At 46.9% G+C, this 25,776-nt stretch overlaps 11 protein-coding genes across 11 annotated transcripts; 4 read left to right on the forward strand and 7 right to left on the reverse strand.

The window, feature by feature from the left end:
* Positions 1–3,668: 3,668 nt before the first annotated feature.
* DFJ58DRAFT_421846 (uncharacterized protein) lies at positions 3,669–4,468 on the reverse strand. Its single transcript, XM_041380314.1, has 3 exons — positions 4,138–4,468; positions 3,831–4,083; positions 3,669–3,774 (listed from the first exon to the last, which is right to left on the reverse strand). The coding sequence occupies exons 1-2, from the start codon at positions 4,286–4,288 to the stop codon at positions 3,920–3,922; spliced, it is 315 nt and encodes a 104-aa protein (XP_041243112.1). The 5' UTR covers positions 4,289–4,468; the 3' UTR covers positions 3,669–3,774; positions 3,831–3,919.
* Positions 4,469–5,204: 736 nt separating this feature from the next.
* DFJ58DRAFT_421868 (PUA-like domain-containing protein) lies at positions 5,205–6,902 on the forward strand. The gene is made up of 8 exons (XM_041380316.1): positions 5,205–5,265; positions 5,330–5,459; positions 5,528–5,544; positions 5,598–5,638; positions 5,691–5,753; positions 5,804–5,914; positions 5,974–6,027; positions 6,082–6,902. The coding sequence occupies exons 2-8, from the start codon at positions 5,380–5,382 to the stop codon at positions 6,667–6,669; spliced, it is 954 nt and encodes a 317-aa protein (XP_041243113.1). The 5' UTR covers positions 5,205–5,265; positions 5,330–5,379; the 3' UTR covers positions 6,670–6,902.
* Positions 6,903–6,945: 43 nt separating this feature from the next.
* DFJ58DRAFT_421860 (PUA-like domain-containing protein) lies at positions 6,946–8,574 on the forward strand. Its single transcript, XM_041380315.1, has 9 exons — positions 6,946–7,238; positions 7,299–7,352; positions 7,413–7,541; positions 7,600–7,616; positions 7,670–7,692; positions 7,743–7,799; positions 7,852–7,962; positions 8,021–8,077; positions 8,128–8,574. The coding sequence occupies exons 1-9, from the start codon at positions 7,135–7,137 to the stop codon at positions 8,485–8,487; spliced, it is 912 nt and encodes a 303-aa protein (XP_041243114.1). The 5' UTR covers positions 6,946–7,134; the 3' UTR covers positions 8,488–8,574.
* Positions 8,575–10,660: 2,086 nt separating this feature from the next.
* On the forward strand, positions 10,661–11,519 carry DFJ58DRAFT_728812 (PUA-like domain-containing protein; the record flags this gene model as incomplete). Its single annotated transcript, XM_041385637.1, has 8 exons — positions 10,661–10,674; positions 10,725–10,778; positions 10,840–10,968; positions 11,023–11,039; positions 11,093–11,118; positions 11,170–11,226; positions 11,279–11,389; positions 11,448–11,519. 8 exons carry the CDS (start codon positions 10,661–10,663, stop codon positions 11,517–11,519), a joined length of 480 nt encoding a protein of 159 aa, XP_041243115.1.
* Positions 11,520–12,784: 1,265 nt separating this feature from the next.
* On the reverse strand, positions 12,785–13,963 carry DFJ58DRAFT_728813 (uncharacterized protein; the record flags this gene model as incomplete). The annotated part of the gene is made up of 3 exons (XM_041385638.1): positions 12,785–13,122; positions 13,175–13,409; positions 13,475–13,963. The coding sequence occupies 3 exons, from the start codon at positions 13,961–13,963 to the stop codon at positions 12,785–12,787; spliced, it is 1,062 nt and encodes a 353-aa protein (XP_041243116.1).
* Positions 13,964–14,266: 303 nt separating this feature from the next.
* Positions 14,267–14,758, reverse strand: DFJ58DRAFT_716670 (uncharacterized protein; the record flags this gene model as incomplete). Its single annotated transcript, XM_041384247.1, has 2 exons — positions 14,267–14,618; positions 14,685–14,758. The coding sequence occupies 2 exons, from the start codon at positions 14,756–14,758 to the stop codon at positions 14,267–14,269; spliced, it is 426 nt and encodes a 141-aa protein (XP_041243117.1).
* A 30-nt stretch (positions 14,759–14,788) lies between these two features.
* Positions 14,789–15,260, reverse strand: DFJ58DRAFT_661557 (uncharacterized protein; the record flags this gene model as incomplete). The annotated part of the gene is made up of 2 exons (XM_041382225.1): positions 14,789–15,121; positions 15,177–15,260. Coding segments are annotated over 2 exons (417 nt in total), but the record flags the coding sequence as incomplete, so codon positions are not given.
* Positions 15,261–16,916: 1,656 nt separating this feature from the next.
* On the reverse strand, positions 16,917–17,535 carry DFJ58DRAFT_842084 (uncharacterized protein; the record flags this gene model as incomplete). Its single annotated transcript, XM_041392782.1, has 4 exons — positions 16,917–17,006; positions 17,034–17,370; positions 17,418–17,474; positions 17,525–17,535. The coding sequence occupies 4 exons, from the start codon at positions 17,533–17,535 to the stop codon at positions 16,917–16,919; spliced, it is 495 nt and encodes a 164-aa protein (XP_041243119.1).
* Positions 17,536–19,147: 1,612 nt separating this feature from the next.
* DFJ58DRAFT_792320 (uncharacterized protein) lies at positions 19,148–19,693 on the forward strand. Its single transcript, XM_041390349.1, has 3 exons — positions 19,148–19,250; positions 19,303–19,478; positions 19,534–19,693. The coding sequence occupies exons 1-3, from the start codon at positions 19,158–19,160 to the stop codon at positions 19,685–19,687; spliced, it is 423 nt and encodes a 140-aa protein (XP_041243120.1). The 5' UTR covers positions 19,148–19,157; the 3' UTR covers positions 19,688–19,693.
* Positions 19,694–20,933: 1,240 nt separating this feature from the next.
* Positions 20,934–21,224, reverse strand: DFJ58DRAFT_628017 (uncharacterized protein; the record flags this gene model as incomplete). The annotated part of the gene is made up of 1 exon (XM_041381150.1): positions 20,934–21,224. A coding segment is annotated over one exon (291 nt), but the record flags the coding sequence as incomplete, so codon positions are not given.
* Positions 21,225–24,442: 3,218 nt separating this feature from the next.
* DFJ58DRAFT_728818 (uncharacterized protein) lies at positions 24,443–25,389 on the reverse strand (the record flags this gene model as incomplete). The annotated part of the gene is made up of 4 exons (XM_041385639.1): positions 24,443–24,627; positions 24,687–24,792; positions 24,858–25,049; positions 25,108–25,389. 4 exons carry the CDS (start codon positions 25,387–25,389, stop codon positions 24,443–24,445), a joined length of 765 nt encoding a protein of 254 aa, XP_041243122.1.
* Between the last annotated feature and the right edge of the window lie 387 nt (positions 25,390–25,776).

Genomic DNA, 25,776 nt, shown 5'->3' on the forward strand with positions numbered 1-25,776 from the left:
ACAATGGTGAATTAAAATCCACCACATGCATGAGTGGCTCCTCACCCATGGCACCCTACATCAATTCACTGCACCCTATATGTTGGCACACAATGGCCATGTTGAACGCCTCCATCATACACTAATGGGAAAAGCTCGTGCTATGTACACCTCCTGCAATATGCCTGCTAATTGCTGGGATGAGTCTGCCCTCACTGCTAACTATTTGTCTAACTGGACATCAGTAACATTGCAGTCTGGCCATATCCCCTATGAAGCTTGGTTCAGCTGCATACCCGACCTTTCTCACCTGCATGAAATCAGCTATCATGCCTTTGTGCTAATCCAAAACCACCACAACCTAAAAATCTTTAATTGTTTGACTGAGTGCATCCTTATTGGCTATTCTCTTGATTCTAAAGCTTACAGATGATACTACCATGCAAGCAACAAAGTCTTTGTCTCCTACTACTAGTATGTTTCCTTTATTGAATCCTTTAATGATCATAATACCTCTTTACACCCTGGTCGCACATTGTCTAACTCCCCAGCATCCTCTAAGCCTGATGACCCCAACCCATCTTCTCCACCTCCTACCTCCAAATGCACCTCTATCAGTAATGTGGAAGACAACACTAATTACACCCCTGCCCCTTCTACGCCCTCTCCATGTCATTCCTCTCATGTACCCACCCCCTCTGAAAAATGGTGTGCCATCAACAGTACCTCTTATGTGTCTGCCACACAATATGCTGCCTTGGTGTCCATGGCCACAGCAGATCATCTACGAGTGCTTGATAACCTCCCTGACAGTGCACTGAAGACTGACCTTTCTGCTACAGATCTTACAGACTTGGAGACTAAACTTGCACACCTCGCTGATGTCTTTGTGGCTGTCCCTGATAATTTCAATCATGAAGTCAATGATGACCCCCTCACTTACACAGATGCCATGGCCTCACCTTATGCCCACCAATGGACTACAGCCTTGCAGAAGGAGTTCAATTCATCATGGAATCTAGGTGTCTATAAGCTCGTCCCTCACTCAAGTATCCCAGCAGGCAGGAAACTTATGAAGAGCCATCCTGTTTTCAAACTCAAATGTGATCAAAATGGTGCCCCTGCACACTTCAAAGCCCTCTATGTCTGCAAAGGCTATTTAACTGTTTGGGGACAAGATTATACCAAGACATCTGCGCCCACCGCCCATCTTGAATCCTTCCAAATACTTGCACACTTAGGTATCATGCTCGATTGGGAGATTGAACAACTTGACATCAAAATAGCCTTTCTTTATGGCCTCCTGGGCTCTGATGAAGTCTGCTATATGGAGCAACCAGAAGATTTTGTCCCCAGGGTTTGAAGATCATGTCTGGGAATTACAGAAGGGACTTTATGGCATGAAACAAGAAGACTTAGTCTGAAACACAACCCTTAATGATGCTATGTTATCCTGGGGATTCATGCGCTTAAAGAGTGAGCACTGCATCTATTTCCACTGTTCTTCTGCTAGTATCCTCCTCATTGCTATACACATTGATGACTTCTTTACTGTCAGAAGCTCCAAGGCTGCCTTCACCGAGTTCAAGGTCAAATTGCGCTCCAAGTGGCAGGTAGCTGAGCTCGGTAATGCTCATTTTTGCCTTGGCATCGCTATCTCACGTAACCATCCCACTTATACTATCTCCCTCTCACAAACTGCCCTAATTGACCATGTCATTAGTCAGTTCAGCCTGAAGGATGCTGTCCCCCGCTCCATACCAATAGAACCTGCCCTATGGCTCTCACATTGTGACCACTCGCCTTGTAATGATACCGAACAAGATCTCATGGCACATACTCCTTACCACTCCCTTGTGGGCTCTCTAATGTATGTACCTAGCCATCAGCACACGACCTGATGTATCCTATGTGGTCCAGCAACTTTGTAAGTTCCTTGACTCCTATGGTCCAGTACATTGAGAGGCCACCAAACGTGTCATTTGATATCTTAAAGGAACATGCAATCTCTGACTCATTCTTGGTGGTGATCATGTGGCCCATCTACTTGCCTACACTGATAGCAACCTCACAAGCTGCATCGATACTTGTCATTCTGTGAGCAAATACTGTTGTTCACTTGGTAGTGGGACAATCACCTGGAGTGCACAACAACAAAAGACAGTTTCCCTTTCCACATGTGAAGCTGAATGTATCACTGCATCCAAGGCTGGAAAAGAAATTGCATGGATCTGCATGATCCTACAAGAACTCGGCTTCCCTCAATCATCCACCTCTCCCCTCATGTGCAATAATAATGGTGCCATCATACTCACAGAAGATATATCCTGCCACACCAAAGTTAAACATATCAATATTGCTTATCATTCCATCCGCGAATGGATCACTTGCCAGCAACTCAAAGTCCATTATGTTTGAATGCATAAAAATCTTACCAATATTTTCACAAAAGCCCTAGTGAAAAAGGACCATGGTCATTTGCATGAATACCTTGGTCTCCAGTGAATAAGTCAAGGAGGAGCTCGCATCGCATTGAGGAGGAGCTCGCATCGCATTGAGGAGGAGCTCGCATCACATTGAGGAGGAGCTCGCATCGCATTGAGGAGGAGTGTTAGCACACAGGATATGCACATGACAACATGACACAGCAGAGTGGAGTCCTGGACAGGAATCCAAACCATTATATAGTTATTTCATCTCTCTTATCTCTTTCCTCAGTTCATTGTCTACGACTGAGGGTATGTTTCTTGTTTTATTGTATGATACCTAGACACTGACTCAGCTATGATAGATTGACATTTGTCTAGGTACATACTAATCTAGTTCGTTGTCCACAACTGAGGATTGATATTTGTCTAGCTCTTTTATGCTTTTCTAAAAAAAATGAAACCATTGTCACATTTGGGTGCAACACTCGTTGAGTGTTTGTAGGTGAGACCAAGGTCAGTTGATATGTTTGTTCTTGCACTACAAGTTTATATGATTTTTTGACAAAAATTTTATTACTTTGCATGGTCCAGTTCTCAGTTTGAACCCTTGCTGAACCAGAACCAGACCATTTCAGACCGAACCAATGGTCTGGTCCATGGTTCTTCTCACTAGGAGAACCAAACCAGACTTACTTATCCATCACTATCCACTACTTACTAGCTCTAGACACATATTTTGTTACTTTAGCTATCACCAATCCACTGTTTTTGCCATTCTCTCTGTGTGATTCCTATTATTTTTCCTCCTCAAATTAATTTCATTTAATTGCACTAGGAAACGCTACACCTACTTATAGTTCGAAATTGTACCTGGGAAAAGTCAGTTCCACCAATCGTGTTGCTCCATCACCAGCGCCGTAAGTTCACGGTAAGCATCAAGCTTCTTTCTGGCAAGCGAGAAAACTGAGTCTTTCACTGATCAGTGCTACCAAACCATAATCTCCCCGGATGCATCTCCATTTCATTTTCTAAGCAAAATTACTCATCTTTTTCGTTTGTACTATAGCCGTGTCCATACATATATTCAGGCTCTTGTCGATGTCGATGTCGAGAAATAAATTACATAGTGTTAAGGTACATGGAGGTACATAGGTGTGATTTGTGGTGGCGCGGGGCCTACTTTTCCGTTCAGGAGATACTGGTTGATAGCTGTTAGATGCTATAAAATTTGGATTGTACCAAGTATCTCAGCGAGTTGAGAAAATAAAGTTACGCGAGTGGGGAATCCATAAGACAAATGATAGAAGAATAAAGTACGAGAGACATAATACAGCTGGACAATAGCGAATTCAATCTCGAGGAGGACCTAAGAAAATCACCGTGAGTTTTGTAAGGGTACCTTAACACGAACAGCAGACATACCTGGCAGGCAAACGTCATGCTCCCCCTGTGCCTCAACCCAGACAACGTAAAGTATACCCACATCCACCCTGCCAATCAAAAACCTCACGCTATAGCTCCTTCACACTGGCTGCCGCGTGATCCATCCAGTGATTTAGTACCCGTTCGTCGCCCCAAAGATAGTATGCAATGCGAGGTAGTAGTGAGATCTGACTGGGTATTACCCGAGACAGGCCGGTGAAGAATAGGAAAGTGAGTAGAGACATAACAATCACTGTATGTGCATGACCGTCAGGAGTGGTTCGAGGTCGAGCGTGCAATTACTCACCGAAAACAAGTTTCTCCCAAGGTTCCAGACCACATATGGCAAAAGTGGCTTCAAACATTGTCCATTGCTTCCATGCATACGCGCGGAGCGAATTGCATCGAAATCCAGTAGTATCTCTGGCCAGCGGGGGAGGCTTAAATGGGCGTGTCATGGTGGTATGATGTGGAAAGAAGAATATGAGAAACGTTGAAGGGTATAACAATATTAAATCAATATGGTGAGAGCTATCAAATATACGTGACTGTGAATTCTGTTGAATATATAAGTTATTTTTACTGGTGGGATGATCTCGGCGATCATCATAGCAGCCAACCAGAGGCGGTATATTACATAATAATTCCCTTCCAGTTTGCTACAGTTCGCATGGCCCTGGTGACCGGTAGAACTACGAGACATTGCAAATGCCAATCAGTGTTTCGTACGACGTGCTCAATACTCATCAGATATAAGCAGAGTCGTGATGGTTGTCAAAAGATAACGCCGACCAATGCCCACAAAGAACGACTACATGGGAGAAGATGAGGCGTGCAACTTCACGCACAGGAAGTTCCACGCCAGCACTAGATCCGTCGGGCTGTCACGCACTGCAGGCTGTAAATGTGTCGTTGTCGACATGTCATCCTCCAGAGTCAAGAGGCCCAGTTTCGTCACTGGCAGCGGCCACCTTATCTAGTCGTTGGTGGAATCAATCCCATGCAGCAGTAGTAGAAGATGCATCGTGCCCGAGGTCCGGCCTTTCGAAGACCACGTCTTTCGAACTCCGAAGCAGTACTACTGGTGCCTCATGCTGCCGGAGTCATGCATTATTGAATAGTTAAGCATCTTGGCAGTCATCGTTACGTCGAACGTCGAACGCCACAGCGGCTACACATTATGGATCACGATGACGGACCGCCAGAACAAGTCGAAGCCATCCACACAGATGAGGAGATGGATGGTGATCGAGAAAAAATCATAGCCAGCAAAGTTTCAGTGAACAAGGACTCAGCGAACGCCAGAGCTACCAAGTTGGCGGCCATCCGCCTGGCGTCAGTAGCGTTTCTCCCTCAGCTTCAGCGCTCACCTTTTTATAGGGCAGAACTTCGGGGGGATTCCTGGAGTCCCGGTTGGGGCTAAATGGGAGAATCGGTGTGTACTTTCGTTCTCGTTTGATACTTAGCATCAGTCAGTTCATTTGTCCGTGTCTTTGCAGCCAAGATTGTTCTCGTGCTAGCGTGCACCGCCCTCTTATGGCTGGTATACATGGCACTGAAAAAAACTGGCGCCTTCTCAATTGTTGTTTCGTGTCACTACAAAGATGACAAGGATTTCGGCGATACGATGTAAGCATCTAGCACAGCGCTTCGTTTCGGAATGTGATTACTATATTCTGATCCTTACGTGTATATAGCTACTATACAGGTACAGGTGTGTATTCACAACCAGGGCTACACTATTGTATGCCAACGTGGTAGCATCAGGGGGTCGCAAGCGGTGGTCTGATGGCTGTCCTCCGAAGCGTGTAAGTCGCTTTCTTGCACGTATAGCACGACTATCCATTTAGAATCCCAAAGCTCCGGTTAGGTCCGCAGGTTTTTGATCAGCAGTGGTCAGATCAAGGAAACGAAGCACTTGTCGTGAGTTTTTCTTTCTTCGAACGTAAGGTCCCAAAATGACTGCAGAACAGAAATCGCGTGACACAGGCAACGCCGTGCGCGTCATCCGAAGCCACAAAGTGCTTTCTGATTTTGCGCCTGCCAAAGGCTATCGGTATGATGGTCTGTACACTGTTGAAAGTGTAACATTATTTCCCATATCTATGGAGGATGCGCCAACACTGATATTCAACCTTCAAAGGCATGGAAAGAGAAAAATTCCAAGGGTCTGGATATCTGTCGCTACAGGCTAGAGGTAAGTTGCATTTTAAATCATGGGGCTCTGATCAGATTGATGGTATGTCGACAGAGGGTTCCAGGTCAACCTCCCCTGCTCCGTCGCTCGCTTGGAGATACCGATCATGGGCCATCTCCCGCCTCCGTAGCCACGTCAGACACCGTCATCTCGCCATCGTGTATGTTGAACAGCCGTAAGCGCAAGGCTCAACCACTTGCACCCCAAGGTGATCCCACGATCTATTCCGATGCGGCGTCTAAGAAGCGCAAACTCGCCGACCGAGCGCCGCCCCAACCATTGTTGTCTTCATCTGCTGTGCAGCCACAAGTTCTAGTGCCGGTTCTGGGGACTATTGAAACCCCGCTGCAAAAGCACAACCAGCGGGTGCAGAAAGAGATGCAGAAAGAGAAACAGCAACACTTCCCTGGAACGAGCTCTTCCGTGAAGACGCCTGCCACCCTTGTAAAACCAAGTATGTTGTCCAGCCAATCCCAGCACAATGACTTCCTAGCGAGGCCCATGTGGAGCATCTCTTGCGATGAGGACGACGAAGATGTTGATATGCCACTTGATGACGAAGACGAGGATGATATACTACTTGAAGACCTCGAAACCACGGCTTTCCCGTTTTCATCTTTCTTGCCCCCCTCGCCCTTCTGAACGAGTCAGTTGCAGCTGTCAAATATCCACTATATCCCGGCTCCTCTGCTTTCTTGTTTTCAAGACCTCGAATTCATGTTTCTCATTCACTTCGCCCTTCTGATAGGACCAGTCACAGATGTACAGTACCCGGTTTTTTGTTTTCTTGCTTTGAAGATCGTTTGGAATGTCCGTCTACTGATACTGCTCTGCTAGGTTTGTCTACGACCAGTACATTGTTAAACCTGTTTCTGTAGCCCCCATGCTTGCACAATTCAGAAATTCACGCAGAACTACCTGATGATCCAAGTGTGCAGCCTCGACTATTCGTCGTTGGAGTAACCTTAGAGCCCTTAGAGACGACTACGGCTTTCGAACTCCGACTCAGCAGCAGTCTATGTATAAGAGCCTCATTGTCGGCCTCGTGTACTTATCTCCATCATCTTGACAGTCACTGACGACAGAATACTCAAAATCGACTCAGAGATGAAGACAACAAACAGTGTCTCGGACGAGAAGATGAAAGAAGATTCAAAAGAAATATCCAGCGAGAAGTACAGGAAGGGCAGCGAAAGTCCTGCCAGGCCGGTGTTAGTAATGCTCCTTAGTGTCTCTCCCTCAACCGCACTGTTTACGCACTTTCTTTACAGACACCACTTCGGGGAATATCCCGGAGCGCCTTTCGGGACAACATGGAAGAATCGGTGCGTACTCTTAATTTTCGTTTAACAACATCAGTTACTTCATCTGTCTGTCTGTAACAGCACAGAATGTTTTAATGCTGGCGTGCATCACAACATTGAAGCTGGTATAAGCGGCACTGAGGCAGATGGCGCCTTCTCAATTGTCGTCTCGGGTCAATACAAAGATGACAAGGATGACGGGGACACGATGTAAGCATCTCACAGCGCATATTTCGAGCCGGATTGGTAATCTGATCTGTGCATATAGCTTATATACAGGTTCAGGTGTGTATTCACAACCCGGGCTACAAGATCGTATAGCAACTTAGTATCGTCAGGGGGTCGCAAGCTCGGTGATCGTGTACGTTGCCCTTGTGCTTTATAGCTTGATTACTGATTAGAATTCCAAAGACGCGCGAGCTGACTCGTGACCAGCAATGGTCGGATTTTGGAAACGAAGCACTTCGTGTCAGTTCTCTATCTCAGATAACTGTGAGGTCGGGAATTGACGATACAATAGAGAACTTCTGAAACAGGCAAACACGTGCGCGTCATTCGGGGCTACGAGCTTGATTCTGAATTTGCGCCATGGAAAGGCTTCCGGTATGATGGCTTGTACATCTGTAAAGCTGTAACATTGTTTTCTATATCTACATACATCCGTGAGCACTGATGCTTTGTCTTCAAAGGCGTGGAAAGAGAAGGATAGAGACGGTTATTATGACATCTGTCGTTATATCATGGAGGCAAGTCTTCCTAATGATCATGCTTTGACCAGACTGACCAATGTCAAAAGAGGGTTCCAGACCAACCACCCTTACGTCGTCGTTCAACGACTGTCGGCCTTTACAAGCCATTACCGGGCTCCGAAACCGTGCAGCCGCCAGCGCCAGTGCCAGTAACTGGACGCCAAAGAATCAGGCAACGGGAGCAGGCGCGGATAAACAACATGGATACGTTTCTAGTAAAGAGCTCCCCGCCCCCTGTAGAAAGGCTGAACGCTGAGCTCGCTTGCAAAAGCATGCTGTCCGGTGCTCCTGTGTCTACCACGCGCAAGCGCAAGCTCGCCGGAAATCAACGAGAGAAAGTGAGGGGCTCGTACGGTATCCCCCGAGTGAAAGTGCGATATCATTCTGATGACGACGAAGTGCTGTGAGGAAGAAGATGAGGCAGATGTAATAAGGACTTTTGAATATTGTACCAAATAACCACTATGATATGTAGCTGCAACTTTCGATGCATTACCCTCAAAATGTGCACCAGGGCAGCCTACAAAATTAGGCATGATCATGTACCAAGTCTCAGACTAGCATTCAAATGCCAAGATCCCGTGACAGAAGAAAAATCACTGCAAAGATGAGCTGGCACTTTGCTAACACGTCTATAGGGTATCCGTGAGAGCACCAAAACAATGTATGAAATCATTAGCTACGATATATAAGGACGAGACGGTTGGCTCTGTAGAGGCAATTTGCGTATGTGTGCAGGTATATAAAGTATGCATTAAACAACGTTATGACTAGATTGCATGCACTCGAGGGATGGAGCGCTCAACGTTTAATCTCTTAGTTATGGTTCATCACAGTAAGCTGTAGTATACGTTCTGTCAGGAGCACTTGGGGCAGGATAAACAAGCGGTCGTACACCAAACAAGGTCTGTTCCATATGAAAGGCTTGTTGTAGTACAGTGCCATGATCTTGACCAGGATTTGCCGTTATTTGTCCATGTAGATGAATCGCAGGATTTTCAGTTCGGTAAGAATCGGTATATGATCTTGCAAGGTAGGTGTCGCAGAATTATCAGTTCGGTATATGACTTTGCAAGCAAAGTGACTTAGCGTTTTTCCATCTGGGGTCACTTCAGCAGTCTAGTTCTCCGAGTCCTTGTAACCACCAGTACTCGCGATAATCATGGGTCGCGTCTGGCGAGTAGACGACGGTATTACTGCACATAGTACCCTATCTTGATAATATTGGTGGGAGGATTATCTCGTCGGTCTCCGCGTTCCACTGCCTTGCGGCCCTTGCCCCATATTCCATCTTGCGATGACTTTGCGTGTGTCGACGTCCCACAACCTCACTTCTGCTGACCACTTTCTTCCCATCCAGATTCCGGATACAATGCTATGGTCTGTACTTCACTGCCTCCATCCCGCCAGTCCTCTCATATCTATTTTCCACTCTTCAAGTCCCATATCCGCAGCGAGCCGTCTGTTGAACAAGTCATCATCCGCTCTCCACCTGGCAAATGTATGGCGCCAAGAACCAGATTGGTGTGTCCTTCAAATTTCTGGCTGGGAGTTACCGCTGATGTCTCCCGCTTCACAACGACGGGTGAAGACATAATCAACCATTAGATGCAGCTCCGTTGCAGCTTTCATCCAACAAAGTCCAAAACCATCACTTGCTACAATATCTTTCTCAACAGGTCTTGAAGTGTTGACACCAAAGCACAACGGGCGTTTAGATCAGGTCAGTGTTCTTCACAGCTGCTGGTATAGGCTGTGTTGCAGCTGGAGCGCGCAAGCATCATTTCTCGCATTCCGTCAAACTTGATCCCCGTTTTTACTGCCTGGCCAATGTTATCATATTCTAAATTTCGCCTCAGATCGTACATCTGCCTTTCCCAGTCAACTACTTGTCGCACGCGCCCGTCATCTTGGAGTCGCCCATACTCAATTCCCATCTGGTGCGTAAGATGTACATTTGACCGTGCCTACACTCACTACACGGGAAACTTTCCTAATCATTGATACCAGTTACAATGATATTCTATCTTCCCCCACTTTGGAATAACATCGCTACGCGTGAACTTTGCGGTGTTGCTTTGGCGGTGGATCACCGCTGTGGCTTCCAAATCAACAGCGGATCGCTTGGGGCTGATGTCTTTCAGATAGGCCTGCCATTCATTGCGCCTCAGTCGGGGAATGCAGCTGCTGAAGGTCGTATTTTTCGATTACAGCTCGTCTGCGCTCTACCATGTAGATGTCGCCTGTATTCATCGGAATCAATATATGATTCTGGTTATCCTTGTATCATGTAAACTCTATGAAGACAGAACTTGAAGGTGTGTCGAGACTGGACAGGGGTTTTATTCACTGCATTTCGGATGCATTCATATGCAACGTCCTCCCGAATAACCGTGGGTCAGGCCCTTTCGAGGATTACGGCTTTCGAACTCCGACGCAAGCAATGACCTACTTATCTCCATCGTCCTGACAATCACCAACGATACAATAAACAACGTTCGCACTAGAACGACTCGGAGGCGAGGACATCACAGTGTCTGGGACGAGAAGATTGACGACTCACAAGAAATATCTAGCAGAATGGACGGGTCTGCGTAAGTTTCTCAGTGTTCCTCCCTCAACCATTCACGCACTGTCTTTGCAGGCAGCACTTCGGGGAAATTGCAGGAGCACCTGTCGGGACGACATGGAAGAGTCGGTGCGTACTCTTAATTTTCGTTTAATAACATCAGTTATCTCATCTGTCTGTCTGTAAACAGCGCAGAATGTTTTGAGGCTGGCGTGCATCGCCAATTAGAGCCTGGTATACACGGTATTAATACAAAGGGCGCTTTCTCGATTGTCGTCTCGGGTCAATATAAAGATGACAAGGATTACGGCGACACGATGTAAGCACATAGCGGCACTTATCTTCGGGTCGGTAAGCTGACCTGTGTACATAGTATATATACAGGTTCAGGTGTGTATTTACAGCTCGGGCTACAAAATTATATGCCGACTTAGTAACATTAGGTGGTCACACCCAGCACAGTAATGGTGTAAGTTGCCCTTTTGCTCTCACAGCTTAACTACCGATCAAAATCCCCAAGACGCGCGAGCAGGTGCGTGATCAGCAATGGACGGATTTTGGAAACGAAGCACTTCGTGTCAGTTCTCTATCTCGGATAACTGTGAGGTCGAGAAATGACGATGCAATAGAAATCTTCTGAAACAGGGAACCCCGTGCGCGTCATTCGGGGCCATGAACTTGATTCTGAATTTGCGCCATGGGAAGGTTTCCGGTATGATGGCTTGTATATCTGTAAACGTGTAACATTGTTTCATATATCTACCTGCACCCGTGAGCACTGATGGTTTGTCTTCAAAGGCGTGGAAGGAGAAGAATAGAGACGGTTATTATGACATCTGTCGTTACAGCCATGGAGGCAAGTCTTCCTAATGATCAGGCTATGAGCAGACTGACCAGTGTCAAAAGAGGGTTCCAGGTCAACTACCCTTACGCCGTCGTTTAACGACTTTCGGCCGTTATATGCCATTACCAGGCTCCGAAGCCGTGCAGCCGCCAGCGCCAGCGCCGGCACCAGTGACTGGACGCCAAAGAATCATGCAGCAGGTACAGGCGTCGCTAGATAGTGATGCCTCGCTTGGAATGCCCCTCAGCCGTTGAGCTCGCTTGCCAACGTGACATGCGGGAGGTCGTCTTACACCTACCACGTCCACGCCCAAACCCAGGCTTACTGAAATTCAAGGCAAGGAAATGAGGAACTTGTACGGTAGCCCTCGAGTGAAAGTGCGATATCAGATAGCAGATACTTATGGAATAAGATGAAGCAGATGTAATACCTAAAGACCTTGAGATTGTACAAATAACCCCTATGATATCTTTCGAATGCCATGTATTACTATTAGTATGCCGGTGCATCACCTAGTCACCACTACTTTTGTACAAAATTTATCACACAAGCAAACATGCTTGACATCCTTATTCTTCTTACAGAAACAAGTACTCTAAATAAGCACAAGAGTTGATCTATCAGACCAATTTCCCAGTATCTCAAAATTTGAGGGAGATATATATGAATTTCCTGCGTTTAAGATTTGGCCAGGTGGCAAACTGACGGGCGAGTCGTGCACTGACAGATCCAGAAGGTCCCTTCCATCAGGCTTCCTCATCCCCAGCGAAATCTCCAGCACCTTCCGTATTTACACCCATAAACAATCAACCCCGAAGCCGCAGCTGTCTTACGACCTGCCTTTCTCTTTCTCGCAGCCTGTCAGCTGGACATAAGCAGTGATTGTTCTACAACTTGAAAAGAGGGGACAGGACGTTGCCAACGCTGCCTGAGAACTTTTTCACACATACTATGTGTGAAAAAGTTCTCAATGGATCCATGGCAGGCTCAGACGGTTAGGGTGTGATGCATATATGCCGAGATTGGTCACAGGTTTATGTATACATTAAGGAGAACCAGAGGGGCTCTGTCACGGTGTGGGTAGAGCACAAGACATCAGTAAAAAGTCAAGTTCGTCGTAGCCCTGGTGACAGCTATATAGAGCTATATAGCCACCATAGCGCTATGTAGCCGCAAGGTTTGCTACATACTCCTACAGTAGTCACGAACCTAAACAGTGTGTTATAGGTAGCTACAGGACGCTACATGTGGCTTCATTGTGCAGTAGTGGGTCTCCATGACATTCTGCAATCTAATTAGTATCCACTGAAGTGCAAAACATCTCGCCGTCGATGAACTCATTAAAATAAAAATCATTCGCGGCCTCATATGCATCTCCACTCCTCAACCTTGACTCAACTGACGGTCCCATCTTTGGTATTAAATGACATGGCCTAATGATTTCGTCGACATGAATGACAGCAGCATTGTGGCGACAATGGCAGGTCGAGCGCGACACTAGTCGCATTCCAGAAGAAGGGTCAGGTGTCCTGAAAGGTGTGAACCACTCAATGTATGCGAGGGCTCTGGTGTATGTGCCAAATTGACAAGGGAGGGTGAATATAGCACGAACTTGCGCCACTCTCAGACCTGCAACAGTGATTATTAAACACCACCCTTGAGACAACTCCCAAAAACCTACCATGCAGTGTCTGCAAACGCACAGGATGAGGACCGTCAGATATCAACCCCATATCAAACCGAGCCGGACCACCAGGCTTACGGCCTGATGACAATCTCTCAGGTGTGGCTCTAATGCGCCTCCATATCGGTGTATCACCAACTCGGAGGTCAGGTGGCATTACAACGACGACTTGCTGATAAACGTCAAAACGGTCCTGCACCCCTGGTACGACAGTGCAGCCAGGGAGATTCTTCTGTATGAAAGATCGGAGAGCTGTCAAAAAGTCGGTAGCACCATGTGATGCTACAATCTCTTGACCGATCGGTGTGGATGCGCTGGAGCCTTTGCAAGGACATGTGTCATTTGAAATTGCTTGGCAGATGTAGTATGGGGAGTAGCCGCCTCTGTTTCATGTGAGTCCGAGTCCGAATCTGAGTCGGAGTCGTATGTGTTTGAATCATCCTCAGTCCGGCCTACAGCTGAGAGAGGCACTTGTGCCAGCCAATCCAGATATGCACCCTGCAGAAAGATGGCATCCTGGCGCTGGAGCCACAAGACCATTTGCTCTTCATAATCACATTTATTGGTGGCACGGTAAGCATCCTTGGCAAAGTCTATATGCAAGCACTCAGGAAGTTCTGTATTAAAACCATCAGCTGCACCAAACAATGTTATTGACTGGATGTAATGAGTGAGTTGGTGGATCTTTGGGATGTTGAAATGTTTGCGAATAGACAGTTCCTTGAGGACATCCTTATGACTATGGAATACTGATAGTGCTGTTTGTAAGGCTTTGAGCGAATCCATTGTGTGAATCCGCAGCTGCACGTAATACAAGAAGTCCAGAATTGAACGAGCAACTACCAAGACCCGACTGGCAGGGATCCAAACTCAGCCACATATTCCATCTTCGACACCTGAAATACACATACCTAGGAACCACTCCGGTGAGTAAGCCAATGAACACTCGCTGCATTTGTTTATGTTCGCTTCTGTTCCATTGCTTGACAGTCAATATTCCTTTCTTGAAGTGACGGAGCCCTGGGTAATCTGGCATTGCCTTGAATCATGCGTCCATTTCTTCCTCTCCGATTATTTGCTGACACCACCTCACCAGGTGGTCTTAGGATCACACATCTCTGAGTGCAGTGCATCCCCTCGCTCCTCTGCTGCAACAAGACACTTCGGACACTGATTTTCCTTACAACAGGCCACCAAACACTGTTCTGGGAAATCGGCCACGTATGCGGCCAGAATCGGGTACACACGATGTATCCATGAGTCAGCGCACACGATCTCGACACCATCATTGCTGGCAGCAATCAGAGGATGGAGCAGGAGGGCCATGCAGTGATGGAAGAGACGGTATCCAGCCAGGGAGCGTTCCTCAGGAGTGAAGCAGTCAAGTTTCCCCGCAGGTAAGTAGCCAATAAGCACAGTCGCACGCGCCGAAGCCTGATGCCTTTTTGCTTTCGCAATGTTTCCAATAGACATGTACACCGGCCATGCTGACTTATCACCTCAGAACTGTGACAAGGTTGTTTTGTCTGATGATAAAATAATCGGAGCGATAGTCGCTCCTTCAGGCAATGCTTTCTGCATAAGAGGTCAGTCTATTCCTTCAATGTTTCTCTAGATCAATCTTACCTGTTTCTTGCCCCACCAGTCTGCTGTCCACATCTCGTCAATAACTCTATGTTGCCCTCTATGGTCAGCATATGCTCTGGCAGGTGAGTATGCCATGTCCACCTTGAAACCAGTGTTTCCAATGAGCTCCTTAACACATTCAACAGGATCTCGACTCCACAGCTCAACTTCTTCTTGCAATAGCTCTCCATCCTCATCCTCACGATTCCCATGGACATTGACCTTTTGACAGCTCCACCCTGGACCATGGGGAAGCTCGTCTACTCTTTGCAAGAATGAATGATTGTTGTGAAACGATACCTTCGTGCGGTTTTTTGTCTTTTGACAGGATCAATACGGTGAGTTCGACTTTTGTTCAAGGCTCTTGACGTACTATAGGTAGTTTTAGAAATTCATCAGTCCATGTTTGTCCCAGATTTTGGACCAGCCACTGCGCTAGACCCCACTCTTCCCTGGTGAGTCATCTACTTAGTACATTTCTGGCCAACATGTCCAAGGACTTATGCATCCTCAAAGGGAGCCCACGGTTCTTCGCCACCTTCCTGTTGTTCTCTACTACATGTTTCAAATCTGGTCTCCCCTTCGCCCAATGCCCAGCCCGCATCTGGCTGGGGTTTGATATACCAGCCAAAATTGGTGAGTGATGTACCATCCTCATCATCGACTTCTTCAACTGAAACACGTCGGATTTTGTTGAGTGTAGGGTTGGTGTCCATTTCAGGACCTGAGCGCGCGCAAACATGGTGTGGCGCTATGTCTTCATGGCAGAAGTCTACATCGGGTGTGTCCAAATCCTCCACCTCTACACCTTCAATCATTAATGTCCACTCCCTTCAGCATTCAGGCTGGCCTACAATGTGTCTCTTGAGGCCCTCGGGTGTCAATGTGACCTTCCCGCAAAACATACAGTCAGGCATGGTAGGATGGTAGGTATGTGGTTGCTAACAGGTCTGTTCACTTCCTAATACCCTGGTTTTCAGGCACTAGAACGCAGTTCATAATGGTGCGCCACCTTTCATTTCACTGGTTGGTTGCTAAGCCGCCTCCTCCTCTTTGGTCAGTTCCTCTTGTTTCTGCTGAGGCTCAGGAAGGGCTTTCCCATTCTTTGAGATAGAATAGTGTCTGCTTTAGGTCTGTCCTCCTCTTTGGTCAGTTCCTCTTGTTTCTGCTGAGGCTTGGGAAGGGCTTTCCAGTTCTTCGAGATAGAATAGCATCTGCTTTAGGCCTGGCGCAGTTCATAAAGGTGCGCTACCTTTCATTTCATTGGTTGGTTACTATCATCTTCTTACTTCTCTCATCTTCCCGCCTCTTCTCGCCTCTTCTATCGTGGTCAGTTCCTCTTGTTTCTGCTGAGGCTTAGGAAGGACTTTCTGGTGCGCCCTCCTCTTTGGTCAGTTCCTCTTGTTTCTGCTGAGGCTTAGGAAGGGCTTTCCGGTTCTTTGAGATAGAATAGTGTCTGCTTTAGGGCCCGGCGCAGTTCATAAAGGTGTGCCACCTTTCATTTCACTGGTTGGTTACTATCATCTTCTTACTTCCCGTATATTGTCTTGTCCGTTTCTTCCCGTTTCTTCCTCTTGTCTCATCTTTTAAAATGTGCATCGCATTGCATGTTCATTGTCTTGTCTGTTTCTTCCTCTTGTCTCATCATTTAAAATGCGCATCGCATGTTCATGTTCTTTGGCCCTAGGCTTTCTGATTTCGCCCATTTCAATACCTGTATGCCATCTTTCATAGCCCGTTTCTGACCATTACCACCTTTCAGTCTTTTTTTCATAGCCCGTTTCTGTCTTTCATAGCCCGTTTCTCTGACCATTACCATCTTTCATAGGCCTACGCCATCTTTCATAGCCCATTTCTGACCATTCACCTTGTCTCAATTCAATACCCGTATCACCATCTTTCATAGCCCATTTCTCTTCTGGACTGTTTCTGGACTGTTTCGCACATCGGATGGCCTTTCCTCTCCTCCTTGGGTTTTATTTGTATTTTCTTCAATCCCTCTTGTCTTCTTTATTTCATACCCGTACGCCAAACATTCATACCCGACTGCTGACTGACATCTATTTCATGCCTGTACACCATTATTCATACCCGACGGATGACTGACTGCTGACTAAACTAGACTAGTGATACCATGAGATGCAAGTAGGATTTCCAACAGTTGGACTTTGCGTGCTTCTTCGCACTGCTTCTTCTCTGTGTTCTAGCGGCCAACTATTAACTCCCTTACACATGTTTGGTGAGAAATAGGACCTTGCATGCGTTCTGAGAGTTGCACTTTGCACGCCTCGTCACAACGCCTGAGCTCAGCATCCCAACGCTCTAACACCAGAGTTCGCAGGTAAGTCTGCGATGTGGGAATGGGTCCTGGGTTCTGACGATGCGGTGTCAAGGGATACTGAACCTCAGGAGGATGTGGTCCCTGCTTGGTGTGTTTGTGTCCTTCCCTAGCCTGTCCTGGGGCAATGACCACATGGAACGGGCAACTTGGAGGTGGAACGGGTCCTTCCCTAGCCTGTCCTGGTGCAATGACCACATGGAATGGGCGACTTGGAGGTGGAACGGGCCTGGTAGATGGTCAGCGTTCATCATGGCAGCTCTCGGTGGAACATACCGTTGGCTGACTTCAAGTACATTTTCCTTCGTGTCGCCAAACGGCGAGAAGACATGTCTACGACATTGGTTAGTGTGTGGTGAGTCTCAGAATACCTGGCCACTGACTGTTTGTTCATTTGGAAATTGTAGGGTTAATGGTAATGTAATTCAGTCACACTTTATATACTGAATGAAAATACTAACTTTGAAATCAACAGAACTCAAATTTCTTTGTTGATCAGACCTTTATTGATCAGACTCCACGGCACCATATTTAAAGGCATGTCATCCAAGTCTTGGGCTGCTGCACCCTACCCTAAACCTCAATCATGGCAGCCAAACTTGCCTCTAAAAGGGTGGCCCAAAAGGCCATATTGAATGCCCAGGACAACTTATGTGCCCAGATGGTATCAACTGCCGGTCGCACCACGAGTGGTCGTCACCGCCGGCCCACTGAAAAAGAAACTTATTGAAGTATGTACTACTCGCTCAGCATGGTTTTGACTGACTTCTGCCTATCAGTTTTGAAATCTTGGCAAGGTGATGATCACCAAAAAGCCTTGGAAGCAAAAATTGGCAAACGGAACTTAAAGGCACTGCGCACTACATACAGAAAAATCCAGAGGTATTTGATAATGAGCCCACTGAGCTGCTGAGCGATGTGGACATTGATGAAGACAACATGGTCAGCATCATTTTCATCCTTGTGTTCCTTTGCTCACTTCGACGTATCAGTTTAGTGATCGGCTGTGTACCTGCCAGGCCATATGGGGCGTCACAGGTACTTGCTTTCAGTTCAAGCAAAACGCTTCCTCCAGTATTGGCTCAAAAGACAAAAGGTAAGCAAGGTTGGTTGGTTGTGTCTTATACTAACTAAGTTTCGTCAGTTTCACCAGCATTGGCTCAGAAAACAAGAGGTAAGCAATATGGGCCGGTCGTATCGTATACTGACTGACTTTTGTCAGATTCAGTGGCTATGGTGACTGCTGGTGATGCCAGCAGTGAAGACAGTAGTGATGGTGGTGACAGCAGCTCTGACCGTAACGATGAACCACCCCATGGCAAACTATTTCTCAGCGATGACAACTCCATTGGCCATGAAGAGGTCGAAGACACTTTACAACACTTTGACAGTGTCAGGCACCAGCTGGAGGTCTCTGATGAAGACATCAAAGTGAATATCCCAGACATCAAAGCAAATATCCCAGGTTTGAATGGAAGACGCCAGCGATTAAAGGCAGGCAGATTTTGATCATGTCACCAAGGATGTGCTCACCACCGCTACATCCATTTACCACTGTCTTGTGGTCACTCAGGCACCTTTTCCCAAGATGCTGTTGGTCAAAACCAAGTTAGCGAAACATGCCTGGCGTGAGGCATCTGATATTACTGGACTTACTGTTCAACTTACGCCTTCATTGGTGAAAATGGCAAGCACTCTGTTAGGTTCTTGTCCTGACCTTGATTGATGTTTTATGACAGTGTAGATAATGAGGCGCACGTCCCATGTGCGTGGGGAGCTCAAAACAAAGATGTGTGGTCTCACGGCCTTGTTTTTTGGGTTCCGGGCGACCCGTTCAATGGCGGCTGTTAAGGCCAACCATGACTTGGCTGAGTCATTGAAGGAAGGGACATCATTTGTTTTTAAGGTATGTCAGCCTGATCATCGTTAGGCAATGTCTGACTGTGCGAGTGAAAGGATTGGGAGATGAAATCCGGCATATACAAAACAGAGTTGATCCAGAAAGCAATCAATGATATGTGGTTTGCAAACCGCATGGATGAAGGTATACTCTATGCTAAATACTTCGATCCTTTACCTGTGAAAATGATTGCGCTGGTACTCACGGTGGTGAGTACTTTGGAGGTGTCAGATAGTTGGCACAGCAGCTAAAGTCCGACAGATGGAATGTTGTATTGACAAGTGGTCCACCAGAGTAAGGGACGACATTAAATTCTCTTCGGTGTCTTATGCTCCAGTCTACCTGGCCCATCTGGACTCGTTGCAGCGGTTCGACGGGCGCACTGCTCCTTACAAGTTACTGGAGACAATTCGTGATACTCTGCTTGACGTGGCTCAGTGCGTATCTGGCTACTTGCATTGATTGTTAGCCTAACCTAACACTGACGATAAGGTTACATGCTGGTGGTATAAATCCACTCAAGACAGCAGTATCTGTCAACACCTTCGCCAATGATGTATTCGATGATGCAATCCGAGAGTTTGAGGTCAAAATGGGAGCGGCGCGAGAAGGGCGTCCTGAAGGGGTAGAGGCTGGTGATGCTTGATGCTTCAGGAGGCCACTGGTTCTTACAAGTGTCGGAGGTATGGTTATTCAAGTCGTTGCCACCCTGAATACATTCAATTTCGTTGATGCGCGGTTCTGACGGGTTTGGTATGGCGAGAGCTACAGTGCCAACATGCAGGTTCCTGGTACTACTACGTTGATTCCTGTGGTACTATGTAGAATGTGTAGTGGCCTGTAGCTCTGTAGCTGTTTGCTATAAGAAGCTATTGTAGTGCTATACACCTAACAGTGTGACTATATAGCAGGGTATAGTAGGGACTTGACACATTGGACTATATGTACTATACTGACTATATAGCAACCTGTAGACAAGGGTATTTTTACTGATGGACAGAGATGCAATCATAACGCGAGGTCAAGTGGGAGGATTCAATCTCGCACCAATGATGGATGGGATCAACTTGTTAGATACTTACTTATATACCTCAGTCGGTGCTCAAAGCGGTAGTCGAGTCCCAATTGTTATTCAGTGTCGAGGATCGATCTGAGTGACCAACCGAGTGCCAAGCCAGCACTTCTCTGTGCACCATGATTGTATCATCAAGGTCTTGGTCATTGCCTCGGTGCTTAAAGGGGATGTCAAGCGCAGCCAGTGTTATTCTATGGAAGGTCACTGGACTGATAGTTAGACTTGTGTGAGTATCAAGTAGAATCAGGAGGGTCCAAAAATCGTTCAGGGTGATAGGGAAGTATGAACGCTGTCACACCACGAGCGGTGTCGGAGAAGACACATGCAACACAATATGTCATATTCATTCATGATCCATAACAAGTACAATGAAAGGCTCCAAGCCCCATCAATCAACTTCCATCCAACAAGCATATAGAATATATACCGAGTAACATATTGAGATACCATAACTACGTCTAGCGTGCAATAAGGATTATCCAATAAGCATATAGAAGATACACCAAGCGATAATGAGGAGAGGAAAACACACTAAGAAGAGGGAACATTCGGTGCCAAGAGTCTCGGTGATCTGACCAAATATATATACGATAGAACGAAACGAGTGTTGTAGTCATAGAGGGAGAAGAGGTTCGCGAAGAATCGGAGAAAATACTAGAGCACAGCAGCAGGAAATTAGCAGCAGTGGCAGATACAGGCCAAGGGGGACTTACAATCGTACGCTGGACTATGTCGCGTTGCGGGCAGGAACGATATACCCATAGACCAGCTTCTTCGGGTCTTGGAGATTGAACTTGCGACCTCCCTTCTTAGCGCGGGCCTTACTATCAAGGAGCGGTTCGCATTTCCGCTGATGCCGATCCAAAGAATCGGTCCTCGACCACTGCTTGCCGCAATAGGGACATTCACAGGATGTAGTATAGTGAACGCCCTCGATGTGACGGCCCAAACTGAGCATTGCCCCCGATGTCGAGCAACCCTCGAATTTGCAGGTAGCTGTGTCTGCGGATTTGACACCGTGCCAATGCAACAGGTGATGTGTGACGCGGTTTTTGTTCATTTCTACAAACAGCCCGCAGGGCTGGTCCGTCCATTCGCATGCTCGTACGCAAGTCATCTGTGCGGGTAGTTCATTCGTAATCTTGGCGGTCCGGTTGGAGTAGGAATCATCGAGTTCCATCGCCCCAAATCTCCTCGTTCGAAGAGGATCACCGCGAGCACCATGAGTCCTGCGGCTGCTGATGTCTACCGGCTTCGGATCGTGAACGGGCACAGCCATGACTACGGCACTGGCGTCCGCTAGTCTGTAATCACCAAACTTCCCCTCTTTGACTTCGTCCTCGTCATCGTCCAAGCATTTGCGCTTGCGCGTGGTTGGCGCGAGAGACGAACCCGAACTGTCGTCCTCGAATTTAGCGGTATGGCGAGTTTTATGCTTGGGACCGTTGGCACACGCTGGCACATCAGGAGCAGAGGAAGATGGCTCCAAGCTGTTGTCATCATTCAGATATGTTGTTGCGTTGGAGTCTGGAGCGGACGGTAATAAGGTTTCGGTATTCGTCATCGTGTCCGTGATGGCACCAGGGTATGCATAGTCGGTATGTTCTGCAGAGGGGATAGACATTCCAGTCTGGACGTGTGCGTTTTGTCCTTGTAAAGGGCCATACGCGCGAGGATCCACCGCTGCCCAAAGCTCCAGGTCGACGATGGGGGGATAGTAATTTAGATCAAAATTTGGTCCATTCGCATACAAACCACCATCGTCTTCAGGCTGGGCCCATGTGGAGCCTTCCAGCGGCGCTTGAGGGACGGCAGGGAGCTGCGGAAGATCGTATTGGCTCTGGTCCATGTGGGGAAACTGAGGGAGACCAGCCACCGGAGCGGTAAACTGGTCCAACGTCGGAAACGACATCTGATTGTTTTCAGCGTTCTGGAAAGACGTCGAAGACCTAGGAAAATAAATGAGCCATGGCAGACACTCAGTTGGGGTGGCACATACCCTTGTTGCGCCTTTAGGAACTCATCTTCTGCACAGAACTGAGCCCATCTGCCAAAGGCCGTCAGTTTGAGTCGATGTTTTGAATAAGGCAGAACCACATACTTAGCCAGCGTGGCGGCCAGATCGTCTGGATGAGCAAAATTTTGGTCGTCTTCCGAGACCCTGTTAGCGATGGCTTCGGGGTGGATTTCAGGTCGAGAATACGGAAGGATAGACTCGCTGAGAAAATTATGAGGTGAACCACATCATCGTACTCGAGATTGAACACCAACCTATCCAACAACATTTGAAGACTGATGTATGGGGCACTAGATGCAGAAGGCATTGTCAGCATATGAAGATCCCGAGTCGACATGTAGGTAGACTTACATAGACATATCGATGACTTATTATATGAAGTGGTTAAGATGGCAAGATGAAGTTCGAAAGTCAAGAGGACGAGTGATAGAGAAGTGAAGGGGAGAACAACGCCAGCTTTTAACCTCACGAGATGTGGAAAAGCGCGACTGTGGAAAGCTGCGATACAAAGGGAAAGTTGTGGTTACTTTCACATATAAAACGCATCTGTGGCCTCCGTTATTTCCGTGTAGAATCCACCGCTTTGAAGCATCATGCATGCATTAACCCACAAGAGCACAAACCTTCCACCGTACGTCGCTCATATTTTGTAGGCCTAGACGCATGTGGGTCGATAAAGTAAGTACTGACGCTTCTTCACTAGAGGATATGACATTACAGGGGTGTGCAACAGTGCAATCCACTGAGGTTTGAAGTATCGCAACAATGGCATTTTCGTGGAGCATGGTCACAGCACACTCAACCACAACGGCAAGCTTTGGCAGCGGTACCCGCTTGGAACAGCAGCAAGTGACCACCAGCACAATCGGGCAATTTATATATACAGCTCAATGTTGCGCCGTAGAGAAACAGCAGATATGAAGGTACGTAGCATCCCAGGCCTGAAAATTTGATGTGTAGTGTCAGTCGCATGTTTAGTTGTAAACGTGCAAAGACACTTACCGTCGCTGTTCATTGCGTCGCGACCCAGTCTAGTCCTGACCTTTTACGTGCCACGGAGTTGGAGAACTTCATATCATCTTGCCAATACTTTTCAGATGGAAATCATGGTTTGACATTACCATTTACATGAAGATATTACGAGCTAACTTGCGATGCAACAGAGGTAATGTAGCCCGTAATATCCTCGTTATCGTGATATGAGGGCAGAATTCTCTGGGCTAGACGTCAACAGTTGCATTTTGAATCAGAAATACCAACTTGAAGATACTACATCGCATATTTAATCAGCTCAGCTTAAGATAGGCATATCAACACGTAGGACTTTGGTTATCACGATTCGGTCAGAGGCATGAAGCTGGACGCATAACGAAAGGGTTGTGTTGATATCAGAAGCCGCCTTAGCAATTAGTTGTGCTAAACCACCAGTGCATGAGACAAGCGTTTGCGTTGTTTTGGTCTGTTGTCCAAAGGCTTCCAGGAGTTTCCTCATCCGGAAACTGCACTTTGCAAATTAATTCACGAAGTTCTCGACAAGTGCTCGACCACGCAACCTCGTGTAGGTTTAAGCACCTTAAAGCAGGCCACACGACTGACAGACTATTCACTGAGACTCTGATTACACTAGTACTGGTAGACTATGGTAGCCTTTCTGCATAATGAACTGAGAGGGAACGTTTGCCGTTTGAACATTACTTATATACTATGTTCTCTACGTAGAGTGTGCCTCATAACCACCGCAAGACAGACAAAGTAGTTCCACTCCTGCAGAAAGACCGTTCGAAATTTTGCTTAAATGATGAAAACGTCAAATTGGAACTTGAATACAACCTGAGTGTTGAATATTGAATCGTGACTGCGTAGATGGAAGATGGCTACAAGAAGATTCGGACCATTGAAACAAGCCATCCATAGACACCGGAAGGAGAAGAGCATGCCTATTTGTGCGTGGAAATCGGCAACATGCGTTAGCTGGCCTTCTGTCTGGTATACATGCGGCAGGCAAAAGCAAGGTGTGAAAGAATGGGAACGAGTGATTAACGTCAGTGAGACTAAGAGTCTGAAATATTACACGTGTGGTCTCACAAGGTGAAGAGGCTCGGACAAGAAGACGAACTTGAAGAGAGAATAACTCAGTCTTAGTGAGAAAGACTGAGGGAAACCAATATCGTACGAAGAAGGTTTTTAAAAAATCGTTGAGACGGAGAAAGGTGAATGTGAATGGAAAGCGTATCGATAAGTGTAAAAGAAAGCACGTACGGGGACATGATCTACCAAAAAAGAAACCCACTGATGCCAATCGATGGCTATTACTGCCGTTGTGTCATATTGACGTAACGCATGCCGAGGCCGACCCACACAATGAAAGCTAATAGACCCATCAATAAGGCCACTAGATCGTCCACCCACATCATTGCATCCAAGAACAGGGCGACCACAGCCGCGGCGGCAAGAGAGGTATTTAAATTAGCTCCCAAAATAATTGCAATAAAACCTAATAAAATATCAAATGTCAGCGCAAACTTTGAATCCAAACCGAAAAGGTTCGCTTACCACCTGCGAGAAACCCCACAGAGCAGACAGCAGTAAGGGTAGTCATGCGAACGAGACTGACATGAGTCAGCGCTTTTCGACGCGACAAATAGAATAGCTTCTGCATCTAGGTGAGTCGTTTGAGTCAGTGACAGTGCGATACATGGTGGCTCCGCCAGGAAAATACCCTACCCTCTGATTGGTATGCAGCTCGATCGCCGTGTCGGATCGCCAGAACAACATGTGGTAGAGTAGCCCATGCAGCGAAAATATCAATGATAATCTAACCAATGTATCGTAATGTACGGTGGAAACACTTTCGACGATTTTAGTGTGAGGTGGTCTCCACATGAGATAGAAATAACAAAGTATGGCCGATCTTTGCTACAAAAGCGGAGACGTCAGTCTTGCAAGACAGAAAGATAATTAACAGTATACTTACCATGCAGAGGTAACACAGCACTAGGGTCCGGAAGCGCTCGTTACGCTTCTTCCAGCCCACCTCTCTCACCTCCTGCCAAAGTTCCTCAAGATTGGGCTTTCCAACAGAGAAGTAGCAGAGGGCAGTGAAACAAAGCCTAACATAGAACCGGGATGGTGGTTTCCAGTCCTCAGAAAGATCTGGTTGCATTTCTATCTCTTTGTTAGGTGAGGAAGGTGACTTGACACTGGACTCCATCGGGACACCTGAGTGGTCGCTGTCTGAGTCGAGAGAGGAAGACATGATGACGAAGCTATCACGATTTTTATCAAATTAGCAACGTGTCTTGTTCAGCGGTCTAGGAGATGAACAGTGAGAAGAGTAAGCGTGAACGACGAAATACCTACCTCAACCTTGTGGATTAAGCTTTGATATTGTTGCTTCTGTATGATCGTGGAAGATATGTAGGGGACGAGAGGAGTCGGATATTGGCGGGAGTAACTGAGTCATTGTCAGCAATATGTCGGGGGAACGGGTGATCGAGAACACGAACCAGAGGAATCGTGTGACTGATCCGCTAGGTGTCTGGGAAGTCTGGTTTTCGGGATTGTGTGGGACAGATCTTTGGAGTGTATTTTGGACGAAGACGCCTACAGACTACAAGGTCTGAATAGAGAGGTGGGACGAGAT

Source organism: Suillus subalutaceus, assembly GCF_016647625.1.
Source record: "Suillus subalutaceus strain FC151 chromosome Unknown DFJ58scaffold_64, whole genome shotgun sequence".
NCBI classification, from domain to species: Eukaryota; Fungi; Basidiomycota; class Agaricomycetes; order Boletales; family Suillaceae; genus Suillus; species Suillus subalutaceus.

Excerpts from the sequence above, each read along its gene's own strand:
- DFJ58DRAFT_421846 (XM_041380314.1), bottom strand. The coding sequence starts at position 4,288 with ATGACACGCCCATTTAAGCCTCCCCCGCTGGCCAGAGATACTACTGGA. Across the intron at positions 4,084-4,137 it reads TTGGGAGAAACTTGTTTTCG|TGATTGTTATGTCTCTACTC; the intron begins GTGAGTAATTGC and ends ATGCACATACAG.
- DFJ58DRAFT_421868 (XM_041380316.1), top strand. The coding sequence starts at position 5,380 with ATGGCACTGAAAAAAACTGGCGCCTTCTCAATTGTTGTTTCGTGTCAC. Across the intron at positions 5,915-5,973 it reads GTCTGTACACTGTTGAAAGT|GCATGGAAAGAGAAAAATTC; the intron begins GTAACATTATTT and ends CAACCTTCAAAG. Across the intron at positions 6,028-6,081 it reads TCTGTCGCTACAGGCTAGAG|AGGGTTCCAGGTCAACCTCC; the intron begins GTAAGTTGCATT and ends GTATGTCGACAG.
- DFJ58DRAFT_421860 (XM_041380315.1), top strand. The coding sequence starts at position 7,135 with ATGAAGACAACAAACAGTGTCTCGGACGAGAAGATGAAAGAAGATTCA. Across the intron at positions 7,353-7,412 it reads GGGACAACATGGAAGAATCG|CACAGAATGTTTTAATGCTG; the intron begins GTGCGTACTCTT and ends TGTCTGTAACAG. Across the intron at positions 7,963-8,020 it reads GCTTGTACATCTGTAAAGCT|GCGTGGAAAGAGAAGGATAG; the intron begins GTAACATTGTTT and ends TTGTCTTCAAAG.
- DFJ58DRAFT_792320 (XM_041390349.1), top strand. The coding sequence starts at position 19,158 with ATGTGGTTTGCAAACCGCATGGATGAAGGTATACTCTATGCTAAATAC. Across the intron at positions 19,251-19,302 it reads TTGCGCTGGTACTCACGGTG|ATGGAATGTTGTATTGACAA; the intron begins GTGAGTACTTTG and ends AAAGTCCGACAG. Across the intron at positions 19,479-19,533 it reads ACTCTGCTTGACGTGGCTCA|GTTACATGCTGGTGGTATAA; the intron begins GTGCGTATCTGG and ends ACTGACGATAAG.